We start from the raw sequence: 26938 nt of genomic DNA, 5'->3' as shown, positions 1-26938 counted from the left end.
CTTAGCTCCGTGGACATATTTAAGTTGGTTGTAGTTGTCACCAGCTTCTTCTATATTTAATAATGGTATCCGCTCACTATGTCTGCTGCTACGCCGACCAGAAGCGACAATGCTCCACACTATTGTGAATCGTTGTGAGTACGCATCGTTCTCTTTCACACAAAAATGTCCTTTTTGAGACTATTAATTATTTAGACCACACTTAAAGGGAATGAGAGAAGCCACTTTGACTTGCAGTAAATAAATTTGGCTGTAAACACTCCGACAGTGGTGCAGTCTGCCCACTATTAGATTTGGTGGTCTGCGCTAGTCTATTAAATTAGTCTTCTGTGAAGAATGAAAGCTTTTATAGCTTTAAATGTGGTAATGTTTATATTCATTTTCAGTAATTGTCAGACAGTTCTGGCCAAAAGCCCAGGTAGAGATTTAAATGCAATCTCAAAATATACAAGGATGGATTATCACCTTTTTGAAAACATGATTCCCTCTGATTTTCCTTGAATATGTCCTGAGAAATGTATAAAAAACAATATTGAAACAAGGTTGAATTTAAGTGAATTCGCCCCTTCTCCCCGATGTACTGTGAGCTTTTCGTCTTAAAGAAAAATATGAGACAATATTTAAAATTTCACACTTCACTGATCACACAAATGATTCCACTTCAGATTCAAAAATATTTTTGGTACACTTGTTACTATCCCCAAAGCCCATGTATTTAAGATGTTAACCTCTCTGCAATACTGTAAATCAAATAAACCACTAGATATTTTTTTGGGGTGGGGGTGGGGGTGTGTGGTGGTTTGTGCCATGAAAGAAGACGTCTCATCAGCTTCCCATCAGTAATAAGTATCCATTTCCCAGTGTTGCCCAAAATAGAGTCACTTTATGGCAGATCCCCAGCTGTCCATGACTTCACCACATTAAGGGAGTGGAAAATATAGAAGTGGAAAAGTTAACCAAACAAATGTATCATGTATATTTGTAAACTGAACACTGCATGTGTTCTCTCCTTGCAATCGGGCTCTCATTCACATCACCGTCATGAATGAGTCACTTATGGTATAGTGATGCATTCGCCTGATTATGGTGCCGGCAGCGTGAATGTGTGAATGACAGTGCGAGTGGCTGTCCGTGTCAATATGGTTCCCCGCAATTGACTGGCGACCAGTTCAGCCGAAGTCAGCAACCTTAACCAGGATAGCCGGTGTTGAAAATGGATTAACCGATGATCGCAAATGGTTGCTTGTCTACGTCTGAATGTGACCGTCGATCGACCAGTGAGGTGTACCCTACATATTTTAGCCAAAGAAATTTCTACGTTTTAAAAAAATACAATTTGCAACACTTGAGTGCGTAAATGGTTTGAAGCGGTTTATCCCACTTGAATTAAGAGTTGTATTTACATGGAATATGGTGCGTAATTGTCAATTAATTGAAAATATAAAAAAAGGCGTCATTCCAGATAGTGATCTCAGCTGCGAAGAGGTGCTCACTAAACCATTTGTTCAAAGTTTGCATTGAACGTGTATTTTGTGTGTCCGTGTGCAGAGCCTGGTTATGGATTTTAATCTCTTGACGGACAGTGATGCCCGTAGCCCGCAGCTGTCGCTCTCCGACTCTGGAACCCCGCAACACGACCAGGGATGCAAGGGCCAGGAGAGCAGCGGTGAGTGAACTCAACTTAAGCAGGTTTTGTCACAACCACCACCACCTCCACAGTAATAACAACAATAATATGTAAAGCAAAGACAAAGAGCATTTTTAGATATGATAGCCGTATTATTCGCATCAATGATTATAATGCATACATACATGATTACGTAGGGCTACCTTATGCCAGACTGAATTTACATAATAAATGCTATTTTAGACAAAAAAGCGCTGAAAAGTCGAATTAAAAACGTTAAAAAAATTGCTTCAGTTTGCCACATTATGGTCTTGTGCAACCGAAAGTTATACATTGTAATTAAATACTTTTCAATAGTGTGTTGCGGGTGAACATTGAAATCCTAAAAATGTGTAAAATTATTTTAGATCCTGTGGTTGAGTTCGGTAATATCACATTATATTTGTTTTTGGGGACAACGCTGTTCCACCTTGATCGCTGCGATCAGAGGTTCCACTTCGTCGCGACTATAACGAGAACAGGCGCGTTCCAAAACTGGATGCCTGGTATCTGTAATAGTGAATGTTGTTTCGTTCATCGTAATTAATTAATAGATAATACAATGAAATAATATGAAGTGAATGAAATTATACAGCGTCTGTTATGCCCCTTCTATGTGGTTATATTCTTATTCGACTGGCTGCGAGAAACACCCTTCTAATATTCATATCTGTACGGTCCTTTGTCCTTTAAAATGCGAGACGTGAAAATTATTCCCCATGGTCAGCTCAGTTCATTGCAGTTGACCATTATCTGTCTTCACATTACCCCTTAGAATTAATTGCATCGAACTGAATTATTCAGGTGATGCTATTATTCAGTGTGACACTGATAGGATATGCCCTCGATTAAATAATAATAATAATAATAATAATAACTGATGCTTCAAATGCATCCCTGTGTAATGAAAGGCTGTGACGATAAATGGCCACTGTATATTCCTTGTAACGGCATTAAAATGAATTAGACATGATCCAAGCGTGTATCCTCTAATCCTGAATAATTGGACAGTGTAAGTTGGTTGTGGTCTTTCCAAGGATGAGGCGATAGCTAATAAAGTGCAAGCCATTTCCGGTTATTCTGACTTTTCAATTCGGTCTCTAAAAGAGCCCGCAAGAGTGTAACGTTGCGCGTAGTCGCTTCGTTTCATTTGATCCAATTTAGCCTTTAGATTGAAGAAGCAAGTGGAAGGCGAATAACATAATAGAGGTATAAAAGTGTATTTCACCTATATGCAGTTCACATGCAAATATATCCAGTGCTATTGTCTTTTAAAATCAAATAAATAAATTGCTGAGACCTCTCACAAGCCCGTCTAGCAGGAGGAAATGAATTCTTTTTTTCATTTTTTTTTGTCCGTGCAACGCTTAACTAGTGGATTATATGCAGGTTAGGTGATGACTGTCAAAACGAATATTTGGGTCAGTGGTTCTGCGGAAATAGAGATGCATAACCTATTTGTAGTTTGTGTCACACGCTGAACACTATAGCCATGACTATATTGCAAATGCATTTAATAATGATGATTTAACCAACTGCAACAGAATAATAAGAACATTGTTAAATGAACATCTTTCGATAAAACTGAGTTTTATTTATTTTATATTTATTTTTTGGGGAACCTCATTAACGTTTGCAAGAGAGGGGAGATCACATCAGGAGGGAGGCTATGCATCCTTTGACGCCCTAACAAAGTGTCAAAGTCAAACTATTGTGATCTGCGGTACACGGTTGCAAATTTGACATTACCATTACCACATTGCCATTTCCTTTAGCTTTCATTCGTTTTCAAAAGTCACACGAAGGAAAGAGGGGTCAAGGAAAATAAATGAAAGGATGTTTTCAGTGCTGGTTTCCAACGATGAGTGGAATTAAACAAAATCAATGGAGGGATATGTTGTCTGAAGAGCATAATTCGGGACAAGTACAGTTTCAGGGATTCATTTGTTGATTGTACACATCTAAAAGAGAGAGAGAGAGAGAGACACACAGTACATGAAACACAAAATAAAATGCTAATGTTTCCTTACGTCTGAAATCATATATCAAATATGAACTAAAAGTGAAACCTCAAAAATAAAATGTGAAAAATTCAAAAGTGAATGTTTAACTGTTCGAGTCATTATCTGCTGCACTACATCTGTGATTTTAATGAATGTTCATCTCACAAACCCTTAGAAATAAATGTTCATTCACAATGAATTGGGTTACTTTTGGGCAGACACCAAAACCTTTTTAGTTTTTTTTTTTTTCAAGATGAATGCGTGTCTAAAGACTTAAATATATATCAAGCCATCAATTTTCCAAGCCGCTTATCCTTACAAGGGTGGGGGCAGTGCTGGAGCCTATCTCAGCTGTCACCGGGCAGGAGGAAGGGTACACCCTGAACTGGTTGCCAGCCAATCATCCATGCAGGCAGGCACAGGGAGAATATGCAAACTCCACACAGGCGGGATCGGGATTTGAACCCCAATGCTCAGAACTGTGAAACCAATGCTCCACAGCTGTGTCACCGTGCCGCTAACATACATACACCGCCTCCTGCCTGTTGACAGCTGGGATAGGCTCCAGCACTCCCATGTATATTTTTACATCACATTTCATAAATATATATAAATCCATCCATTTTCTTCCCCGCTTATCCTCACGAGAGTTGCGGGAGTGCTGGAGCCTATCCCAGCTGTCAACGGGCAGGAGGCAGGGTTCACCCTGAACTGGTTGCTAGCCAATCACAGGGCGCATAGAGACAGACAACGGTCTCACTCACAATCACATCTTGGGGCAATTTAGAGTGTCCAATTAATGTTGCATGTTTTTGGGATATGGGAGGAAACCGGAGTGCCTGGAGAAAACCCACGCAAGCACTGAGAGAACATGCTAACTCCACAGAGGTAGCATAGTTCCGTGTGTCCCGGCACACGTGTATTCTTACGTCCACGAATGTCATTACGGTACATTTTCATCCAGAAGATTACATGAGCTAGGTTATTTGTTTAAAAGCCTTGCATAATAAGCTGGGCCACGAAGCTGACCTGTAAAAAGTCTGGTTTGTCAGCACATTATCAGTCAGATTGCTCCCATTGTTAGGAAGCGCGTTCCTCTAAAAAGGGCTCCCCTTTCCTCTGTATTGTGTTTTAGACTTTGGCCTTAAGTGACAGCTTAGCCAGTGTCAGTTTACTGCCAGATAACAGCCTCAGCTTGGCTCTTATTGGTTTTGCTGGTGGCCCTGTGGAGTCTCTTTTTCAACCCTGCTGGTCATTTCGAACTGCTCCCGGGGAGTTAAACCCTCACCAAACAGAGCCCAACCTGCACCACTCACAAAAGCCGGATCCACAGGATTAGCTGGCCAACTAATTTCACTTCATGTTGTGAGGTCCTCACAGCAGCAGCGGCCAAATCTGGTAGAATCCTGGCAGACATTACATGGATGTGTGGTCCTCTAAATTCATTGGCCTTGGGGACAGCTATAGCCATTTAGTATTTTGGCACATTTTTGAATGTAATCGAACTAATGGTTGTTATGAACTAGCCCAAATGATCAAAAGATTTCACAGTATTTCGAAGTGTGCTTCGGTGTTGAGGTGATCAAGAGCATCAGAATTAGTGATCCTTTACAATAGAGACTTAGGGTTCTATTTTTGGAGACAGCGAATCTGCGGTGGGGTTTTAAAACTGTCCTTTTCTGATTTTCGTGCTTGTACGTGGCTCACTGTTTGTGTTGGCCAATTTGGCAGACCAGTCTACTCCTGGCAGAGTGACAATTTTTTTGGCAGAAAGTACATTTAAAGTTCCGCCTCCTCAGACCACGCCTAAATACTGCTGCTCTGTAGTCCACTTGTCAAACATGTTTCTTGTTAATTTGATTGGAGCATAGGCAGTCAGATATGTCTCTTGTTCTTTGTTCTTGCTGCTTTGTTGTTCTTTGTTCTGTATGTTGTACTAGGTCAGCACCATCTCCCGGAGAAAAAGGGTGTTTTTTTTTTCAAACACACTTATATAAATAAATAAATAAAGCTGATTCTGATTCTGAGGAACAGCAGAGCTGGAGTTGACCCAGCTGAGTGGGCGAGAGACGGCGTACATTCTACATTGGTTGCCAATCAAATGTATCAAATCAAAGCAAACTTTATTCATAGAGCACTTTTCATGCAATTATATGAATCTCAAATCCCAATCCCCTCCTTCCTATTGCTTGGCACAGAGAAACCAAGTAAGAGTTTTAGCCCACATATAGAAGACAACCAGTCACACCCACAGCCAGAGCATCATTAACGTAATAAAAACCTGCAAACCTCTGGAATATTGGAGGAAACCGCAGAGAAAAAAAAAGCTAAGAGTGGTTCATTCTGGTAGCAGTAATGTATGGAAGCAAGCAATTCTTAAGTTATTATAGGATTAAAAAAAAATCCTTTTGTTCCAACAGTATAGATAAAGTGACTTCTAAACTGAAGTTCAGTAACCACCACTGGCGGCAGGATAGCGCAGCTGTTGAGCGCTGGCCTCACAGTTTAAACATTTCAATGAAATAATTGTAAGTGAATAAAATGTACATTTTTGTTTTTCTATCCACATTTGTCCTCTTTTATCATTGATGATCTAAACTATGTGACTTTTACTTCTGCAACAAATTCTACACCTGAATTCTGATACAGCATCTTGAAGATAGCATTACTCTACCTCCTACATGATTATTGTCACTTCAGCTGATTTGTCTCCTTTTGATAGAATGTTCGTTATCTACCCAGATACGCCTCTGACTCATGGTTCCGGAGTCTTGTAGGTCTTGTGAGACGTATTTTCCTTGCAATTTTAGGTGAAACTCCAAGTTGCTAATCCGACACATTTAAACTTCACCGCATACTCTTAGCATATGGTAGTCAGTCAATTTATTGTTTAATGAAGTTGATTTTAATGTGTTTTTTTATCTGAAAACATTTGCGAAACATTAAAAGACATAAATGTGTACAATTTTAGGCACTACTGATGTAAGAATCGGTTCTCCACTAATTAGTACACTTTCCTGTATATGACTGCAGACACAGACAAATCCCACCAGAACCAGCTGGATGAATCGAGTATTGATGATGGCTCACTAAAGAAGAAGCAGCGGAGACAGAGAACTCATTTCACTAGCCAGCAGCTCCAGGAGCTGGAGGCCACATTTCAGAGGAACCGCTACCCTGACATGAGTACCAGGGAGGAGATTGCAGTGTGGACCAATCTCACAGAGGCACGGGTCAGGGTGGGTACACATTGAGTTTAATATTTTTCTTTTTATTGAAGCATTCCATAGGGATTTTGTTTCATTTGAAACATGCACTTACAGAGGTATAATCGACAGAAACCTGAAACAAAATGTTAATACAGTACTCTATTTGTAACAATTAAGATCTGAACTAGCATGAAACTATGAACAATTGTTTGAAAACAAACAAAATGCTCAGAATTTTTTGTCAAACAAAGTCTAATAGCAGGACTGTTACCCTTTACAGGATTATCCATAAAATACAGAACCAATTTCAAAACAACTCAACATTTCGACTGCACATTAGACATGGAAGAACCTGATTCCTTTTGATGATTATCTGTATAAAGCCCTCCTCCCCCATAACCTTTACACAAACATTCCGTACAGTACAGAAATCACAAAGGCTGCAATTTTCAACAACCGTATACACATTTATAATGTTGCTCAAGATAACATTTCATGAGACTATTCCCCAACACTCAATGCAATAATTTGAGTGACAAAACCTACCCTTTTCCGATCAGTTTTCTTACAAACTGTATAACACAGGGTACAATGGAACAGCTGTAGAGCGCTGGCCTCACAGTTCTGAGGTCCAGGGTTTGTATCCTGGTCTTACCTGTGTGGAGTTTGCATGTTCTCCCCGTGCCTGCGTGGGTTTTTTAACGGGCACAAATTTTTCTTGTATGAAAAAAACAACAACAATAATTTTCATATTCTGCAGTGCTGAACTTTCTTTTCATCAAAGCACTACAAGTTTAAAATACCATGTAAAAGCAAAATATGGTATTATGTGTTGCACAGTATATTTGATTGTCATGTTTAATTTTGTTTATTTATTTGATTGCTTCTTCTTTTTGACTATCTGCAGCCCATTGGGCAGCACAACATTGTGCTACCTGCCGACCAGTCCCAAGCCCGGATAAATGCAGAGGGTTGCGTCAGGAAGGGAATCCGGCGTAAAACTGTGCCAAACATATATGAGCGTTCATCATTCGAATTCCATAACGGTTAGGTCGTGGCCCATGTTAATGTTAATGTAAATGTTAATCTGCAAGGCGTAGGTAGAAATTCAGATAATGTAGGTGGAAAACAAAAAAAGAGGAGGAAAGTGGCCTGGTTGGCAGAAGAAGAAGAGAAATGCAAAGATCATACAGCTGTATGGAGGGACTTTGAATGTTGGGACTATGACAGGAAAAGATCAGGAATTAGTTGACATGATGATAGTGTGCATCCAAGAGAGCAAGTGGAAAGGGAGTAAGGCTAGAAGTCTAGGTGCAGGGTTTAAATGATTTTATCATGGAGTAGATGGGAAGAGAAATAGAGGAGGGGTTATTTTAAAGGAAGAGCTGGCTAGGAATGTCTTGGAGGTGAAAAGAGTATCAGATCGAGTGATGAGACTAAAATTTGAAATTGAGGGTGTTATGTATAATGTGATTAGCGCCTATGCCCCACAGGTAGGATGTGACCGCGAGTTGAATGAGAAATTCTGGAAGGAACTAGACGAAGTAGTCCTGAGCATCCCAGACAAAGAGAGAGTTGTGATTGGAGCAGATTTCAATGGACATGTTGGCGAATGAAACAGGGGCGATGAAAAAGTGATGGGTAAGTACGGCGTTCAGCAAAGGAACTTTGAGGGGCAGATGGTGGTGGACTTTGCAAAAAGGATGGAATTGGCAGTGGTTGACACCTATTTTTGGAAAAGACAGGAACATAGAGTGACCGACAAGAGCGGAGGCAGAAGCACGGAGGTGGATTATATTTTGTACAGACAATGTAAGGTGAAGGATGTTACTGATTGTAAGGTAGTGGTGGGGGAGAGTGTAGCTCGACAGCATAGGATGGCGGTGTGTAGGATGATTCTGGTAGCGGGTAGGAAGATTAAGAAGACAACGGTAGAGCAGAGAATCAGGTGGTGGAAGTTGAGAAAGGAAGAATGTTGTGTGGCCTTTCGAAAAGAGATGAGACAGGCACTAGATGGTCAGGATGAGCTCCCAGAAGACTGGAATAATATTGCCAAGGTATTCAAAGAGGCAGGCAGGAGAGTATTTGGGGTGTCTTCTGGTAGAAAGGGGAGAAGGAGACTTGGTGGTGGAATCCCAAAATACAGGAAGTCATCCAAGCAAAGAGATGGACGAAGACAAAGTGGGACACGGAGAGGACTGAGGATACATGAAATGAATACATTGGGATGAGGCAAAGGGCAAAGGTAAAGGTGGCGAAGGCGAAACAAGAGGCATATGGCAACATGTACATCAGGTTGGACACGAACGAAGGAGAAAAGGATCTCTACAGGTTTGCCAGACAGAGGGATGGAGATGGGAAGGATGTGCAGCAGGTAAAGGTGAATGAGGATGGAGATGAAAATCTGTTGACTGGTGCAAGTAGTGTGCTAAATAGATGGAAAGAATGAGAGGTTGATGAATGAAGGAAATAACAGGCGGAAGGATTACATTGAGATGAACTGTAGGGCAAAGGTAGAGGTGACAAAGGTTAAACAAAAGGCATATGACATGTACTCCAGGTTAGATACGAAAAAAGGAGAAAAGGATCTCTACAGGTTGACCAGGCAGAGGGATAGAGATGGGAAGGATGTGCGGCAAGTAAAGGTGATTAAGGATAGCAACGGACAAATGTTGACTGGTGCAAGTAGTGTGCTAAATAGATGGAAAGAGTACTTTGAGAAGTTAATGAATAAAAAAAAAATGGGAGAGAAGGTAGAGTAAAAGAAGCAAGTGTGAATGACTGAGAAGTGGCAATGATTAGTAAGGGAGAAGTGAAAAAGGCACTGAACAGAATGAAAAATGGAAAAACAGTTGCACCGGATGACATACCAGTGGAAGTATGGAAGCAATTTGATGAGGTGGCTGTGGAGTTTTTGACCAACTTATTCAACTAAATACTAGTGGGAGAAAAGATGCCAGAAGAATGGAGGAAAAGTGTGGAAGTCCCCATTTTTCAGAACAAAGGCGATATTCAGCACTGTGGAAACTACAAAGGAATAAAGATGATGAGCCACACAATGAAGTTATGGGGAAGAGTAGTGGAGGCTAGACTCAGGACGGAAATAAGTATCTGCGAGCAACAGTATGGTTTCCTGCCTAGAAAGAGTACCAGAGATACAATAGTTGCCTTGAGGATGCTCATGGAAAAGTACAGAGAAGGTCAGAAGGAGCAACATTGTGTCTTTGTGGCCTGTGACAGAGTACCAAGAGAGGAACTGTGGTACTGCATGCGTAAGTCTGGTGTGGCAGAGAAGTATGTTAAAATAGTACAGGACATGTATGATGGCAGCAGAACAATGGTGAGGTGTGCCTTAGGAAAGAAGTAAGTATTTGCGAGCAATAGTATGGTTTCATGTCTAGAAAGAGTACCACAGATGCACTATTTGCCTGAGGATGCTAGTGGAAAAGTACAGGGAAGGTCAAAAGGAGCTACACTGTATCTTTGTAGACCTAGAGAAAGGCTATGACAGAGTAACAAGAGAGGAAGAGTGGTACTGCATGCGCAAGTATGGCGTGGTGGAGAAATATGTTACAATAGTACTGGACATGTATGAGGGCAGCAGAACAGCGGTGGGATGTGCCGTAGGTGTGTCAGAAGAATTTCATGTGGAGGTGGGACTGTTTGCGGCAGTGATGGATAGGCCACCAGATGAGGTTAGACTGGACCATGATGTTCACAGATGATATTGTGATCTGCAGTGAAAGCAGGGAGCAGGCAGAGGTACAATAGGAAAGATGGAGGTACAGTGAAGAAAATAAGTATTTGAACTCCCTGCTATATTGCAAGTTCTCCCAGTTAGAAGTCATGGAGGGGTCTGAAATTTTCATCGGGACTGCATGTCGACTGTGAGAGGGATAATCTAAAGGAAAAATCCAGAAATCACAATGTATATTTTTTTAATTATTTATTTGTGTGATACAGCTGCAAATATGTATTTGAACACCTGTCCATGAGCTAGAATTCTGACCCTCAAAGATCTGTCAGTCCGCCTTTAAAAGTCCACCTCCAGTCCATGTATTATCCTGAATCAGATGCACCTGTGTGAGGTCATTAGCTGCATAAACACACCTGTGCACACCATACAATCAGTATATGACTCAAACTTGTAACGTGGCCAAGACCAAAGAGCTATCCAAAGACACCAGAGACAAAATTCCACAACTCCACATGGCTGTAAAGGACTACAGAGAAATTGCCAAGCAGCTTGATGAAAAAAAGATCCACTGTTGGAGCAATTATTAGAAAATGGAAGAAGCTAAATATGATGGTCAATCTCAATCGGGGTGGAGATATCACCTCGTGGGGTCACAATGATCCTTAGAAAGGTGAGGAATCAGTCCAGGACAACACGACAGGACTTGGTCAATGACCTGAAAAGAGCTGGAAGCACTGTTTCCAAGGTGACTGTTGGTAATCCACTAAGACGTCATGGTTTGAAATCATCCATGGCACGGAATGTTACCCTGCTTAAATCAGCACATGTCAAGCCCCATCTTAAGTTTGCCAATGACCATTTGGATGAAATAGAGGATTCATGGGAAAAAGGTTTGTGGTCAGATGAGACCAAAATGGAACTTTTTGGTCATAATTACACTAATCATATTTGGAAGAAGACGAATGATGAGTTCCACCCCAAGAACACCATCAGCATTATGCTTTGGGGGTGTTTTTCTGCACATGGACAGGACGACTGCACTGTATTAAAGCCCAAGTGTCATCCCTATAAACATTCCAAAATAGATATTGTCATGAAAAATCCATATAACATTATTCACTTCAATGTCTATACGAAACAATAAATGTGAGCGGAGAGCGGGTCATCTATGCGCAAAGTTGCAGAAGTGTCATTCTCCGATATCCAAGTGGTCGCCATATTGGCTGCATGCTCTGTCTGTGACGTCACCCGGACATTTGCCAATGAATACACGTGGTGCACCCTAACTATTGGAGACAAACACGCCCCTTCTGACATGGAAGCTATTTTCGAAAAGAACACCAAACAACTGAATGAAGTTACCGGGGCAATATTATACGATTGTTTCGAGCCCTATGGGCAATATTACACTATTGTTTCGAGCCATATTCAGATGATATGCAATCACAGCCAAACCGCATCCCCGTCCGATCCACTTCCGCGGCAGAGACGAGCCATCGGGGCTTATCGCAGCCGGCCGGTGTGGCTTATGATGGAGCCAAGCGGTGCTGCTTTAGGGGGTTGTTCAGAGACGCTGCAGTACGCGATGAACAACACAGTCGAGCCTGGGCGCTTTACTGTGCACACGTGTCTGAGTGAGGCATTTTCGGCTAAGTTACTCAGAGCCGCCCCCGTCCCCGACGCGCAGCCTTCGCAGAAGCCGTGACCACCGAACACGGCGCCTCAGCCGATGTGGATTATTTTCGGCACCGTGGTGGCATAAAATGGAGCCGAGCGGTGCTGCCTTAGGGGGTTGTTCATAGCCGCCGCAGAACGCAATGAACACCGTCGAGCCGGGGCACTTTACTGCGCGCAAACGCCGTCCGACACGCACATCGACATATTTCATACGCGGATCTTTTGTTACGTTATGAGAGACCGATTACGTGGTCCGCCCCAAACTATTGTTTTTTTTTAGTAGCTTCTAAAAATCATCCATTTTATGACAGTAGCCCTTTAAGAAGAGGATGACTGCAGGCATGTATTGTGAGATTTTGTGGAACAACCGCTTTCCCTCAGTCAGAGCATTGAAGATGGTTCGTGGCTGGGTCTTTCAACATGACAATGACCCGAAGCACACAGCCAGGAAAACCAAGGAGTTTCTCCGTAAGAAGCATATCAGGATTCTGGTATGGTCTAGCCAGTCTCCAGACCTAAACCCAAGAGAAAATCTTTGGAGGGACCTTAAACTCCATGTTTCTCAGCGACAGCTCACAAACCTGTCTGATCTAGAGCAGATCTGTGTGGAGGAGTGGGTCAAAATCCCTCCTGGAGTGTATGCAAACCTGGTGAACAACAGGAAAACTTTGACCTCTGTAATTGCAAAGAACGGCTATTGAACCACATTTTAACATTTGTTTTCTCAGGTGTTTAAATACTTATTTGCAGCTGTATCACACAAATAAATCATTGAAAAAAATCATACATTGTGATTTCTGAATTTTTGTTTTTAGATTGTCTCTCTCACAGTGGACATGCACCTATGATGAAAATGTCAGACGCCTCCATGATTTCTAAGTGGGAGAACTTGCAATATAGCAGGGTGTTCAAATACTTATTTTCTTCACTGTACGCACTGGAAAGGAGAGAAATGAAGATTAGCCGAAGTAAAACAGAATATATAAGCGTGAATGAGAGGGGCGGTGGCGGAAGAGTGAAGATCCAAAGAGAAGAGATAGCGAGGGTGGACAACTTCAAATACTTGGGGTCAACAATACAGAGCAATGGTTAGTGTGGTAAGGAAGTGAAGAAATGGGTCCATGCAGGATGGAACAGTTGGTGGAAGGTGTATGGTGTTCTATGTGACAGGAGAGTATCCGCTAGGATGAAGGGCAAAGTTTATAAAACAGCGGTGAGGCTGACCATGATGTACGGATTAGAGACAGTGGCTCTGAAGAATCAACAGAAAGCAGAACTGGAGGTGGCAGAAATGAAGATGGTGAGGTTCTCGCTCGGAGTGAGGAGGTTGGATAGTATTAGAAATTAGCTCATTGGAGGGACAGTCAAAGTTGGATGTTTTGGAGACAAGGTTCGAGAGAGCAGACTTCGATGGTTTGGACATGTTCAGAGGTGAGAGAGTGGGTATTTTGGTAGAAGGGTGGTGAGGATGGAGCTGGCAAGCAAAGAGCGGGAGGAAGACCAAAGAGAAAGTTGATGTATGTTGTGAGGGAAGACATGAGGGCAGTTGGTGTTAGAGAGTAAGATGCAGGAGATACACTGAGATGGAAAAAGATGACATGCTGTGGCAAACCCTAACGGGACAAGCCGAAAGGAAAAGAAGAAGAAGATGATTAGTTGTGATTCATCAAAATTCTAAAGTGTGATTTATATGTTTTACATTTTTTTTCATTGATTGACAGCCATAGTTTTTGCCATTATTACAGTTATACAAATATTGGAGTGTAATAGGTTTAAAGAGTAGTTTGGATAATTTGTGCACTTATTCTCTACCTGCTAAGTTTGAAGGGGAAATTGTGTAATTTACACGATTTTTATGAAGCTGATAACTGTTATACATTTATGCGTTTACTGTCATGAAAGCAGTGTATTGCAATGGGCCACCACCATTAGTTCCGTGAATAAGAATGGTCTTTATGATGAAGGATTAATGTTTGAAATCATAGATATTTTTTTTCAAATCAGAATTAAAGTGTGGAGGAATTTACTCAATGACAAAAGTACACTAGATGTCAGTCAAGGCCAGCTACAATTATATGAGCATACTGAAAAAAAAGTCCTGTTATGTACCATGCTTATTATAACGCTGACGCTATACCACGAAGGAATCGTCCTCTGAACAATGAAAAAATTTAGTCCGAAGGTCATTTCATATTTACTGTACCTTGAAAATGTGAGGTTAATCCGATGTCATTTAATTGTGTTTTGTCAGCAATTACAAATTTTCATGGCCACCACCATTTTGTCGAGTCACATGACCTAAAAATAATAGGAAGTGACGTATCATGTGGGTCTCCTCTGCACAAACGCATCGCAGACAGCGCTTATTTCTCAGATTTATTCTCATCTGCTGAAGAAATAGCAGCATCAGTTGATCAGGAAGATGGATGAATACGTCAATACAGATTTGAACCTGTGGCTGTAAATGCTGGTGAATATTTGGATGGATTTTTGTGTAGGAATGAGCCGGAGTCTGACTCGCTAACTAACCACAAGCGCAGAACGGTCGAATGTCGATTGTGTGGAAAAATAATTATAGAAAAGTTTGACAATGGTCGCTCAAAGAAAAAAAATCTGAAGAGTACCGTGGTTTTCAACAAGAAAAGGCGAAGGAGGGTTCTGCTGTGTTTAAATTCACAGATGGGGAGTATGCCAAAGCATTCGTACTCGACATTGCCAATCAACATTTTTCCAACATCACATAAAGACAAGATAATCGAACGAATAAAAGACATGCCTTTGTCGGCAAAAACTGTTCACCATCGTACCATCATGATGACAAATCAAATTGAATTACACTCACAATGAACGGATGGAAGTCTCAATGCCTGTATGACGTATGAAAGCCCAAAAAGTCGCATTCATGATAAGACGTACTTTTGTCATCATTGGTTAAAACATCAAAACGATGTTATTTAAAAGAATTCCGAGACTTATTGTCCTCTAAATGTGTTGGTCTTAAAGGAAGATTTTGTCGAAACTAATAGAAATGGGAGCACACATTAAAAGTTAGTGGTCTGTTGCACGCACGGATCACCGTAAATAGTAACTGGGAAGTGCTACACGTATATTTCCATCCATTCATTTTCTTAGCCGCACGATGGTCGAAGGTGTGCTGGAGCCTATCCCAGGTGTCACCGGGCAGGAGGCAGGTTACACAAACGCAGACACGGGGAGAACATGCAAACTCCACGCATGGAGGTCCGGGATTGAACAGCTGCTCCACCCTCATAATGTGTGTAGTTGGTTTACCATACTAGCACAAGAGGATCATTTAGCGGCTAATAACCAGTAATGATTAAATGCGTGCAAATTCCCCCGCTGATGAATGAGCCTCAACTGTGACAGCCATAGCTTTATCCTGTCAGGTTGACCCCACGGGAGGTTAAAGAAGGACAAATTTGGGCGCGTTTTCTCATTTTTGGTGCAAGTTGGCATCTTGGCTTAGCTAGAACCAATGGTCTGTAATGCTCAGCACCGGTGATGTCAGGGGCGGAGTCAAGGATCTTTGTTCCGTGTTTGGCTGTGAAAGCTGGCATATATCCAGATTTTGCTTGGATTTCAAATATGTTCTTTATTGTCAAATGTTTTTTTCAATTTATGTCCACAATATTTGTAACAATAATATTACTTCACATTGGAGGGTTTATTGTACATATAAATTTTGGGGGGTGTCTTCCTTTAAAGGTCAAGTGTCATGAAATGAATGATTTTTAGTGTGTTATTAATGAAAAACGGCAGCCGGTATGGACCCATGGTTTTTTTCACCACAAAATGTGATTTTGACATATATGGCTTTTTGTAACTCCCGCCATGAAAATCCTCTCGAGGGATTTTTTTCCCTGAGAAGAAGCAGGAAGTGACGTATGGCAGGAGTGCTCTCCAGCAGACTCATTTGTTTCTATTAGTTTTACCTGCGGAAAGCTAGCTCATTGTTCCTTCGTGTTAGCCAAAATGCTGGCTTGTTCCATTGCTGGATATTGCTAAAACACTTGGGAGGATGGATTTACCCTTCATAAGTTTCCAAGAGACCCGGTTTGTAGTGAAAAATGGATTCCATGGGTGCAAAGGACGAGAGCTTCGTGGGTTCCAAATGTCAAATAACGTAACAAAAGATCCATGTATGTATGACAGGTGTGCTAAATGTATCAATGTACGCGTCGGACGGCTTCCGCGTCGGGCTTGCCAGCAAAGGCTGCTGCGTCGGGCTCATGGACGGCAGCGGCTATGAACAATGCTGTTGGCAATGGCGCATTCAGCCGCGTGCGACAACAACACCGTAAAGTGGCCTGGCGCCGTGATAAGCCATCTCGGCGCCGAAAATGAGCCACCCCAGCCAAGAACCTGCATCCGCCGATCACGGCTTCGGCAAAAGCTGCGTCAGGCTCGTGGACGGCGGTGGCTATGAACAACGCTGCCCGCACTCAGCCGCGTGCGATGCCAACGGCGGAAAGCGGCTCAGGTCGGCGCCGTGATAAGCCACCTCGGCGGCGAAAATGAGCCACCCTGCCGGCGGCCGGCCTTGTTGGCCGTGGTGGCTCGTCGCGGCGCCGCACCGCAATGGCTCATCTCCCGGAAGTGGATGGGATGGCAAGGTGGTTTGGCCGTGATCGCATATAATCTGAATATGGCTCGAAACAATAGGGTAATATTGCCCCGGTAACTTCACTCGGTTGTGTGAAGTTCTCTTCTTCAAAAAGAGCTTCCTTGTCAGAAGGGGTGTGTTTGTCTCCCATAGTAGGGTCCACTGCGTGTTTTCAATGGCGAATGTCTGGGGTGACGTCACGGACAGGAGATGCAGCCAATATGGCGACCAGTTGGATGTCGAATGACACTTCCACAACTTTGCGCATGGATGTCGCACTCTCTGCGTATATTTATTTTTTCGTATAGATATTGAAGTGAATCATGTTATATGTGTTTTTCATTACAATATCTATTTTAGAATGTTTATAGGGATGACACTTGACCTTTAAATAAATGCCTAGATACACCTGTACATGTGTCGTACGGCTCAGGGCGACCACACTTCGCTAGCCACTGGTCCTTAAATGTTTCTTTTTCTTACTGGGCAGAATATGCCACTGAACCTTTCCCGGATTATTTCGCCATTTGACAGCCGAACCCAGATGTAGGAAGAATAATGTGAGATTTTCCATCAATTTTTTTGTGGCTAACAAGTTTGATGATGTGGATCAAAATAAAGCAATTCTGCTCAGTGGAGTGGGCGGTCAGACGTACACCATGATGAGGAATTTCCTTAGCCCAGCTAAACCAGGAGACAAATTGTTTAATGAAGGACCACTTCACTCCAAGACCCAGTGAGATTGTGCTGCGCTGTAATTTCAACTCGAGAGCTGGGGAGCCGGATGAGTCCGTGTTGGAATATGTCACCGTGTCACGGAAATTAGCACAGGAGTTTAATTATGGAGATACATTGGCAGAGATGCTTCGTGACAGACTGGTTTGTGGAATCGGTGATGACCAGATACATCGGTGGTGTCGGAACCGGACCTGACCTTTTGAGTAGGTACTTAAGATGGCCTATGCGAGACCTGCAGTCACAGGAGTCTGCAACTCCGCACGAGAGGATGCCACAGACTGTTCACAACATGGCAATGAAGCAGAGCTCTGATAAGCAATTAAAACAAAATTGTAATAGGTGCGAGAGCCCAAGAAGGACAAACAGATCTGAAGAGAAGCAACCACATCACCTTGATGTTTAGCTCTTTCCATATCCCTTTACACAGCATAGCCTTGAAGTCACTGTAAGGGTTTAGTAATTTTTTTACTCCAGCATCGTTTGCCTCCTACTGTCACTGGGTGGGATGGAAAATTCAAAGCTTTATGGTCATCTTGACGATCAACAGTATTATCTTACCAAAGATGGTTGGATGAGCTTTAAAACTGGATAGCAAAAAGAAGCTGAGATGTCAGCAAAGCTCAAACATTTTGTGTGTCAATGGTAAAGAATTGAAGCAAAAATTATTTGTTCTTCATGAGCTATGATATGAAAGGAACACATTTGTTCTAAACAATGAAATGCCATCATTAAGCTTTTATCAGCTCAACAAGCTGTTATGTGAAAATTTTGAAGGAAAAAAAAACATCTGCTTGGACATAAAAAAAACACACCTGTTGCTCTCTCTTGCTCATGCCTCTGTGGTGACCCACCCCGGGCTGCCTCTTCCTCATGCCTCGGTGGCGATCGACCCCTGGCTGCCTCTTGCTCATATCTCTGTGGCGACCAACCCCGGGCCACCTCTTGCTCATGCCTCAGTGGCGACTGCCTTGGGAGGGTCCTCTGTCAGGGGCATGGCAAAGCAGCCTGGGCGGAGATGCCAACAGCAGCAGCCCCACACCTGCACCCTACAGACACTAATTAGGTCAGGCATATCAGCCTTGAGCCCCAAAAAGTAATGAAGGGTCTCAGAGCTGATCCTTGATCAAGTCACAACTCCAACCTAAATTCTTCTGTCACACCTAACCACTGTCCTGCAGCCCTCATACATGTTCTGTACTATTCTAAAATACTTCTCTTCCACTCCAGACCTCTGCATGCAGTCCCGAAGTTCCTCTCTTGGTACTCTGTCATAGGCTTTCTCTAGACACAGAGGTCCTTTTGACCTTCTCTGTGTTTTCTCATCAGCATCCTCCAGGCAAATGGATCTGTGTTACTCTTTCACGGCATAAAATCATACAAGTGCTTGTCCTGAGTCCAGCCTCCACTACACTTTGCCTTTGTTCTTAAAAATGGGAACTAGCACACATTTCTTCCATTCTTCAGGCACCTTCTCAACCACTAGTATTCTCTTGAACAAGTTGGTCAAAAACTCTGCGGCCACATCTCCAAAATGCTTCTGTACCTCCACAGGTATGTCATCAGGAATAATGGCCTTTCCATTTTTCATCCTCTCTCGTGCCTTTCTAACTTCCCCCTTACAAATAATTGCCACTTCCTGGTCCGCCGCACTTGCTTCTTCTACTCTTCCTTCTCTCATATTTATTCATTCTTAAACTTCTTAAAGTATTCTTTCCATCTATATAGAACACGACTGTCACAGTCAACACATTTTCATCTTTAGCTTGAATCACCCTAAAATGCTGCATATCCTTCCAATCCCTATCTTATCTTTCCATCTGGCCAACCTTTAGAGATAATTTTCCCCTTCTTTTGTGTCCAATCTGGTGTACATGTTGTCATATGCCTTGTTTAGCCTTTGCCACCTCTATCTTTGCTCTACGTTGCATCTCAATGTATTCCTCTCTCCTCTCCTTGGTCCTCTCAGTGTCCCAGTTAATCTTCACCAACCTCTTTCCTTGTGTAACTTCCTGTACTTTGAGGTTCCACCACTAAATCTTCTCCCCAATCCTACCAGGAGATACAAGATAATAATGGCAATGACTATGGCTTGTCAATCAATAAAAAAAAAAATGTGAAGACACATAAATCACACTTTTGAATTTTGATTAATCAGAATTCATCATCTTCTTTTTCTTTTGGCTTGTCCCTTTAGGGGTCACCACAGCATGTCATCTTTTTCCATCTAAGCCTATCTCGTGAATCCTCCTCTCTCACACCCATCGTCCTCATGTCCTCTCTCACGACTCCTGAGTTTAGCCTCCACTACTATTTCCCATAACATCATTGTGTGGCTCATCATCTTTATTGCTCTGTAGTTTCCACAGTTCTGAATATCGCCTTTGTTCATAAAAATGAGGACTAGCACACTGTTCCTCCACTCTTCTGGCATCTTCTCTCCCACTAATATTCTATTGAATAAGTTGGTCAAAAACTCCACAGCCACCTCACCAAATTGCTTCCATACCTCCACTGGTATGTCATTAGGACCAACTATCATTCCAGTTTTCATTCTGTTCAGTGCCTTTCTAATTTCCCCCTTACTAATCGTTGCCATTTCCCAGTCATTCACACTTGCCTCTTCTACTCTACCTTCTCTCCCATTTTCTTCATTCATTACCTTCTCAAAGTATTCTTTCCATCTACTTAGCACACTACTGGCACCAGTCAACATATTTCCATCACTGTCCTTCATCACTTTTTCTTGCTGCACCTCTTTCCCATCTCTGTCCCTCTGTCTGGCCAACCTGAAGAGATCCCTTTCCCCTATTTTCCCATCCAACCTGGAGTACATGTCTTCAGATGCCTCTTATTTAGCCTTCGCCACCTTTACCTCTGCCTTACGACGCATCTCAATGTATTCCTTACGCCTCTCCTCAGTCCTCTCTGTGTCCTACTTCTTCTTCGCTAGTCTCTTTTCTTGGATGACTTCCTGTATTTTGGGGTTTCCACCACCAAGTCTCCTTCTCCTCTTTCCTACCAGAAGACACCCCAAATACTCTCCTGCCTGCCTCTCTGAATACCTTGGCAGTATTATTCCAGTCTTCTGGGAGCTCTTCCTGACCATCTAGAGCCTGTCTCATCTCTTTTCGAAAGGCCACACAACATTCTTATTTTCTCAACTTGCACCACCTGATTCTCTGCTCTACCATTGTCTTCTTAATCTTCTTACCCTCTACCAGAATCATCCTACACATCACCATCCTATGCTGTCGAGCCACAATCTCCCCCACCACTACATTAGAGTAGGTAACCTCCTTCAGATTAGAATGTCTGCACCAAATATAATCCGCCTGCGTGCATCTACCTCCGCTCTTGTCGGTCACTCTATGTTCCTGTCTCTTCTGGAAATAAGTGTTCACCACTGCCAATTTTATCCTTTTTGCGAAGTCCACCACCATCTGCCCCTCAAAATTCCTTTGCTGAATGCCGTACTTACCCATCACTTCTTCATCGCCCCTGTTTCCTTCGCCAACATGTTCATTGAAATCTGCACCAATCACAACTCTTTCTCCGTCTGGGATGTTCAGGATTACTTTGTCTAGTTCCTTCCAGAATTTTTCTTTCAACTCGAGGTCACATCCTACCTGTGGGGCATAGTTGCTAATCACATTATACATACAGATGACATCATCTGAACAAAAATGTAATCCACCCGCGTGCTTCACCTCAACTCTTGTTAGTCACCTTATCTTCCTACCTGTTCTGGGAAAAAACAAGTGTTCAGTACAGCCATTTGCGTCCATTCTGCAAAGTCTAACAGTTCCTTTCCTGGATCCATTAGTTGCCCGTAAGTTCTTTATCACCCGTGTTTTCCATCACCAACATGTCTATAACTATCTGTACCAATCACAAATCTGGGAAGCTCAAAAGTACATCATCGAGTTCCTTCCAGAATTTGTCTTTCACCTCTAGGTCACATCCTACCTGTGGGGCATAGCTGCTAATCACATCATACAGAACACCCTCAATTTCATGCTTCAGTCTCATCACTCGATCTGAAATACTTTTCACCTCTAAGGCATCTCTTTCTTTAAAATAACCCCTCCTCCATTTCTCTTTCCAATCACTCCATTGTAAAATAATTTAAACCCAGACTTCCCTCTCCCAGCCTCTTCCTCCAACTCTTCCTGGGGTATCTTGAGGCATTTCCAGGGCACCCGAGGCATATAGTCTCTCCAGTGGGTCCTGGGTCATCCTGGGGTCTTCTCTCAGTGGGACATCCCAAGAACACTCATCAGGGAGGTGCTCTCATAAGGTACCCAAGTCACCTCCTCTGGGTCCTCTTAATGTGAAGGAGCAGTGGCTCTACTTTGATGCCCTCCCGTATGACAAGCTTCTTACACTATTTCTGAGGGAGAGCCTGGACACCCTGGTGAGGAAACTCATTTGGGCTGTTTGTATCAGGGATCTTGTTCTTTCGGTCATGACTCATCTTGTAACCAGAGGTGAGGGGAGGAACGTAGACTCACCCGTAAATTGAGAGCTTTGCCTTTCAGCTTAGTTCCTTCCTCACCACACCAGACCAATACAAACTCTAAATCAATGCAGACGCTGCACTGATCCACTCATTGATCTAGCGTTCCATTTTTTCCCCTCACTCATGAACAAAACCCCAAGATATTTGAAGTCATCCACTTGGGGCAGGATCTCATCCCTGACCTGGATAGGAAACTCCACCTGTTTTCTGATGAAGGTTTCAGAGTTGGAGGTGCGGATTCTCACTCCAGTCTTACACTTTGCTGTGAACTGGTCCAGTGAGAGTTGGCGATCATGGTGCCTCATCATCTACAAAAAAGCAGAGATGCACTCGTGAGGGCACCTATCCAAACCCGGTTTATGTCTCTGGTACACAAGAAATTGTCCATAAAAGTTAAGAACGTGATTGGTTACAAAGGGCAATCTTGACACAGTCCAACCCTCACCTGGAAGAAAATGACTTACTACTGGCAATGCCGGCCAAACTCTGACATTGTTCATATGGGGAAGAAACACCTGTATGAGGGGGGTTTTGTATCCCTTACTTCTGAAGCACCCCCCACAGGACTCCCTGACACAGTCAAATGCCTTCTCCTCTTCTGGTTGGGAAAACTCCCATGCACCCTCGAGGACCATGCTGACGAGGACCCTGGTGAGGGTGTAGAGCTGGTCCACTGTTCCACAGTCATGACGAAAACCACACTGCACCTCATGAATCTGAGATTAGACTTCTTGATAACGCTCCTGTCCAGTATCCCTGAATAGACTTTGCTGGGGAGGCTAAGGATTGTGATCCCCCTGAAGTTGGAACACATCCTATGGTCCCCCTTCTTAAAAAGGGGGACCACTACCCCAGTGTGCCAGTCCAGAGGCACTGTTCCTGATGTCCAAGTGCTGGTATAGAGGTATTTCAAATAGGACAGCCCCACTCCATCAAGAGCCTCTAGAAAATCTGGACTGATCTCAACCTCCCCTGGGGATTTTCCACCAAGGAGCTTTTTAACCACCTCGGGGATTTCAACCCAAGAGATAGGAGAACCTGCATCAGATTTCCAGATTTCATGTGAAGCATGTTAGTGGAATTGTTCAAATTATTCGAAGTATTCTCCTCACTGACTCACAATGTCTCGAGTTGTGGTCAGCAGCACCCCGCACCCACAACACATAGTGTTGATAGTGAACTGCTTGCCCCAAATGAGACACCGGTTGGTGAATCAGAATTTCCGCAAAGTCAGCTCATAATCTTTCCCCCTGACCCCACCGAAGTCCTCCCGACCCCAACTTTTTTCTTCAGCAACCATCAAAGCTCGATTGTGCTTGATGAACTCGTATCCATCAGCTGTCTCAGCAGTCGCACGGCCCAAAAAGACCTGATAGGACTTCTTCTTAAACTTGATGCCATCCCTCATCACTAGTGTCCAAAACGGGTTCCAGGATTGCTGCTGTGACAGGCACCAACCACCTTACGGCCACTGCTCCGGTTGGCTGTCTCAGCAATGGAGGCATAAAACATGGTCCACTCAGGCTCAGTTTCCCCCACCTTCACTGGGACATCGGTGAGGTTCTGCTGGAGATCAAAGTTGAAACTCTATCTGACATGGGATTCTGCCAGATGTTCCCTGCAGACCACCGGAATATTTTTGGGGCTGTCAGTTCAGAACGGTATTTTCCCTACCATTACCACATACTCCCAACCAGGTAGTGATCAGTTGACAGCTCCAACTCTCTCTTCACCTGACTATCCAAGATACAGTCACAAGTCCAATGATCTGCTCACCAAGTCGATCATTGAACTGCGACTAATGTGTCCTGGTACCAAGTGCACGTGTGGACATCCTTGTGCTTGAAATTGGGGTTCGTTACAGATGATTAGTGTTAAGCACAGAAGTCCAATAATGGAGCACCCCTTGGGTTCTGATTGGGGGTGCTGTTCCTCCCAATTTTGCTCTTCCATCTGTCACTGTCATTACCCAAATGAGTATTAAAGCCAACCAGCAGAACGATAGCATCCCCCGTAGTAATCTGAACTGCTGTTTGGTGCATAGGCACAAACAACAGTCATCCCTCCACCCAAAGGCAAAGGAAGGCTACCCTCTCGTCAACAGGTGAATGCTGAGCTGTGGGCCAATTAGTATACCCACCCATGCTTTTGTCTTTCATCATGGGCAACTCCAATTAGGAAGAGAATCCAGCCCCTCTCAAAAGGACGCGTACCAAAGCCCAAGCAATGTGTGGAGGTATTGCTAGTCACAACCTCTCAACCTCACACACTGGGCTTCTTCCCTGCCAGAGAGGGGACGTTCCATGTCCATAGAGCTACCTTCTGTTGGATACAATGTTTTTTGTATAATAATACAAAAAAAAAAAAAGAAGTCTGATGTATTCTGGAGACGCAGCTGACGTTAATTTGTTCATTCACCAAATCTGCCTTAGCCCAGCAGTCTACTTTGAGTCAGTATTTAGACATGGTTTCATGTATGGAGAAGAGGTGGAGCCAAAAGCAGGTGGAAGTAGAGGAAATATGATGAACAATTTACTAAGGAAAGGTAATAGAGATGGTCCTCAGAAGGTGGGGCAGCAGTGGTGAGGAGAGGAGGCAGGCTTGGCAGAAGGAAGGACATGGATCAGGAACAAAGGGCAAAACAGTGAGAACAAAAAGAAATACAGGAGTCAAAAAGGCAACAAGGAATAGAGTAGCATACATGAGGCAAGTGGGCCAAGGTACCCCTTGAAGTAGCTGCAATACTTTGGTGAGGATTTCCAGGAACAGGTAGACTTATATGCAGTTGTTGACAAGGGCTGATTAGAGACAGGTGCTGAAAGAGGGAAGGGGAAGAAAGTGTGTTTGAGAGGGCTCAAAGCGCCATCCAGGCTCCAATAATGGTACTACAGGGCAGTACATGACAGTCTGGCAAATGTGCAAAAAGCCCTGCACCTGCATGAAAATCAGAACCTGTCGGCATTTTTTGTCCCACACCAGATGTCATATCTACAAAACTCGATGCTGCTATCCTGAAAGGATATGGGTGAAGGAATTTATCACAGTAACACCAGCATTTTATGTAGTACAATACAATATAATATAATACTCCAACAACAGAAATCTATTTTTCAGAATGTATGTATGAATGAATGTTATTTGGCTTCAGAAACATCAGTCTTGAACATTTTTCTTATTTTGGCTTCTCCAGGTATGGTTCAAGAACCGGCGTGCCAAGTGGAGAAAGCGGGAGAGGAACCAACAGGCCGAATTGTGCAAAAATGGCTTTGGTGCCCAGTTTAACGGACTCATGCAACCCTATGATGATATGTATACAGGGTACTCATACAACAACTGGGCCACTAAGAGTTTAGCAACCACCCAACTCTCCGCCAAGAGCTTCCCATTCTTTAACTCAATGAATGTAAGCCCCCTCTCATCCCAGCCCATGTTCTCCCCCACTAGCTCTATCCCCTCCATGAACATGGCCTCAACCATGGTGCCCTCAGCGGTGGCTGGAGTGACTGGCACAGGCCTCAACAACTTGGGAAACCTCAACAATCTCAACAGCCCCACAGCACTCAACTCAGCAGCAGCCACTTGCCCATACGCCAGCACAGCCAACCCTTATATGTACAGAGACACCTGCAACTCCAGTCTGGCCAGTCTGCGACTTAAGGCCAAGCAGCACACCAACTTCGCTTATCCCACTGTGCAGAATCCAGTGTCTAACCTGAGCCCTTGCCAGTATGCTGTCGACCGGCCGGTATAAAAAGGTATCTCCACTCTGAGTTCTCTATTGGCCCACTTCCCCTCTCTTCAATTGCTTGCCAAAACGGCATTAAGACTGAGAGACTAAATCCAATGGAGCATACACTTTCTCCCAGCTGATACAAGAAATGGACATGCCTGTAATGGACCACCCCGGTGCAAAGGAAAACTCACTTTGTAAGACTTTGCCAACTGACCAACTGCAAGCATTTCTTAAAAAAAAAAAAAAAAAAAAAAAAGCCCAAACCTCTTTCTATTAATGTCCTTTTCTAAATTGCATGATTAGAGTAAACTTAGTAGCCAAGGAGGAATGAGACAGGAAGGTTTCAATGGACTAAAGATCAACATCTTATAAATGAAGGAAAAGGAAACTCTGGTTTTATTGTTGGAAAAATCTCGGCTGTACATAGAATTTTCAGTTTTGTCGGTGAAATAATAGTATAACAAAAATAGGGCTTTACGAATGACAAAAGCATGTTCCTCAAAAAAAAAACCCCAGGGATTTTGGACAAAGAGAAATCCTTTGGGGAAATTAATACTTGTGTTGTGAATTCCATTTCTCTCGGGAAGGTCACAGGTCAAAGGCCAATTTAGACTAGCAAGAGAAGGGCAGTACTGGATTACAAAAAATATTCCGTTTGATGCAACAAATAAGAATATCAACCTTTTTACCATGAAAAAGCCATTGATTATATTGATTTGTGTGGTGTGATACAAAGGGAGTCTGTGACTGTAAACTACATGTAAGAGTGCAGTTGTTAAAAGAATTTTCCCTGATGCAGCCTCCTTTGTCTCATTAAACAACAAATTAAATGAATAGAAAATAGAAACAGATTATAGAGAACAGAATGTCAAATGGAAATTACAATTCACTCAAATATTGGATGTAAATGCTCTCAAACTGCATCGGTAAGGAAAGCAAAAAAAATATTTTAGGGTTGGTCTTTAATGCATTGCAGCATAATGACGCAATCCAAATCCCAATTTACTTTAGAAAGTACTATAACCTACAATAAAGTTAATGTGCTTTATCCATTTCTATACTCTTATTGTAC

The 26938-nt window shown here is 43.0% G+C and overlaps 1 protein-coding gene across 1 annotated transcript; it reads left to right on the top strand.

The window, feature by feature from the left end:
- The first annotated feature begins 1557 nt into the window (after positions 1-1557).
- pitx3 (paired-like homeodomain 3) lies at positions 1558-26340 on the top strand. The gene is made up of 3 exons (XM_061837078.1): positions 1558-1666; positions 6703-6908; positions 25324-26340. The coding sequence occupies exons 1-3, from the start codon at positions 1558-1560 to the stop codon at positions 25882-25884; spliced, it is 876 nt and encodes a 291-aa protein (XP_061693062.1). The 3' UTR covers positions 25885-26340.
- The last annotated feature ends 598 nt before the right edge of the window (positions 26341-26938 follow it).

Source organism: Syngnathoides biaculeatus, chromosome 12, assembly GCF_019802595.1.
Source record: "Syngnathoides biaculeatus isolate LvHL_M chromosome 12, ASM1980259v1, whole genome shotgun sequence".
NCBI lineage: Eukaryota > Metazoa > Chordata > Actinopteri > Syngnathiformes > Syngnathidae > Syngnathoides > Syngnathoides biaculeatus.
This window is presented reverse-complemented; position numbering and strand designations above follow the sequence as displayed.

Bases quoted from the DNA above. Each gene is read 5' to 3' on its own strand.
- pitx3 (XM_061837078.1), top strand. From the start codon at position 1,558: ATGGATTTTAATCTCTTGACGGACAGTGATGCCCGTAGCCCGCAGCTG. The intron at 1,667-6,702 runs GTGAGTGAACTC...ATATGACTGCAG, and splicing joins CAAGGGCCAGGAGAGCAGCG to ACACAGACAAATCCCACCAG. The intron at 6,909-25,323 runs GTGGGTACACAT...TGGCTTCTCCAG, and splicing joins TCACAGAGGCACGGGTCAGG to GTATGGTTCAAGAACCGGCG.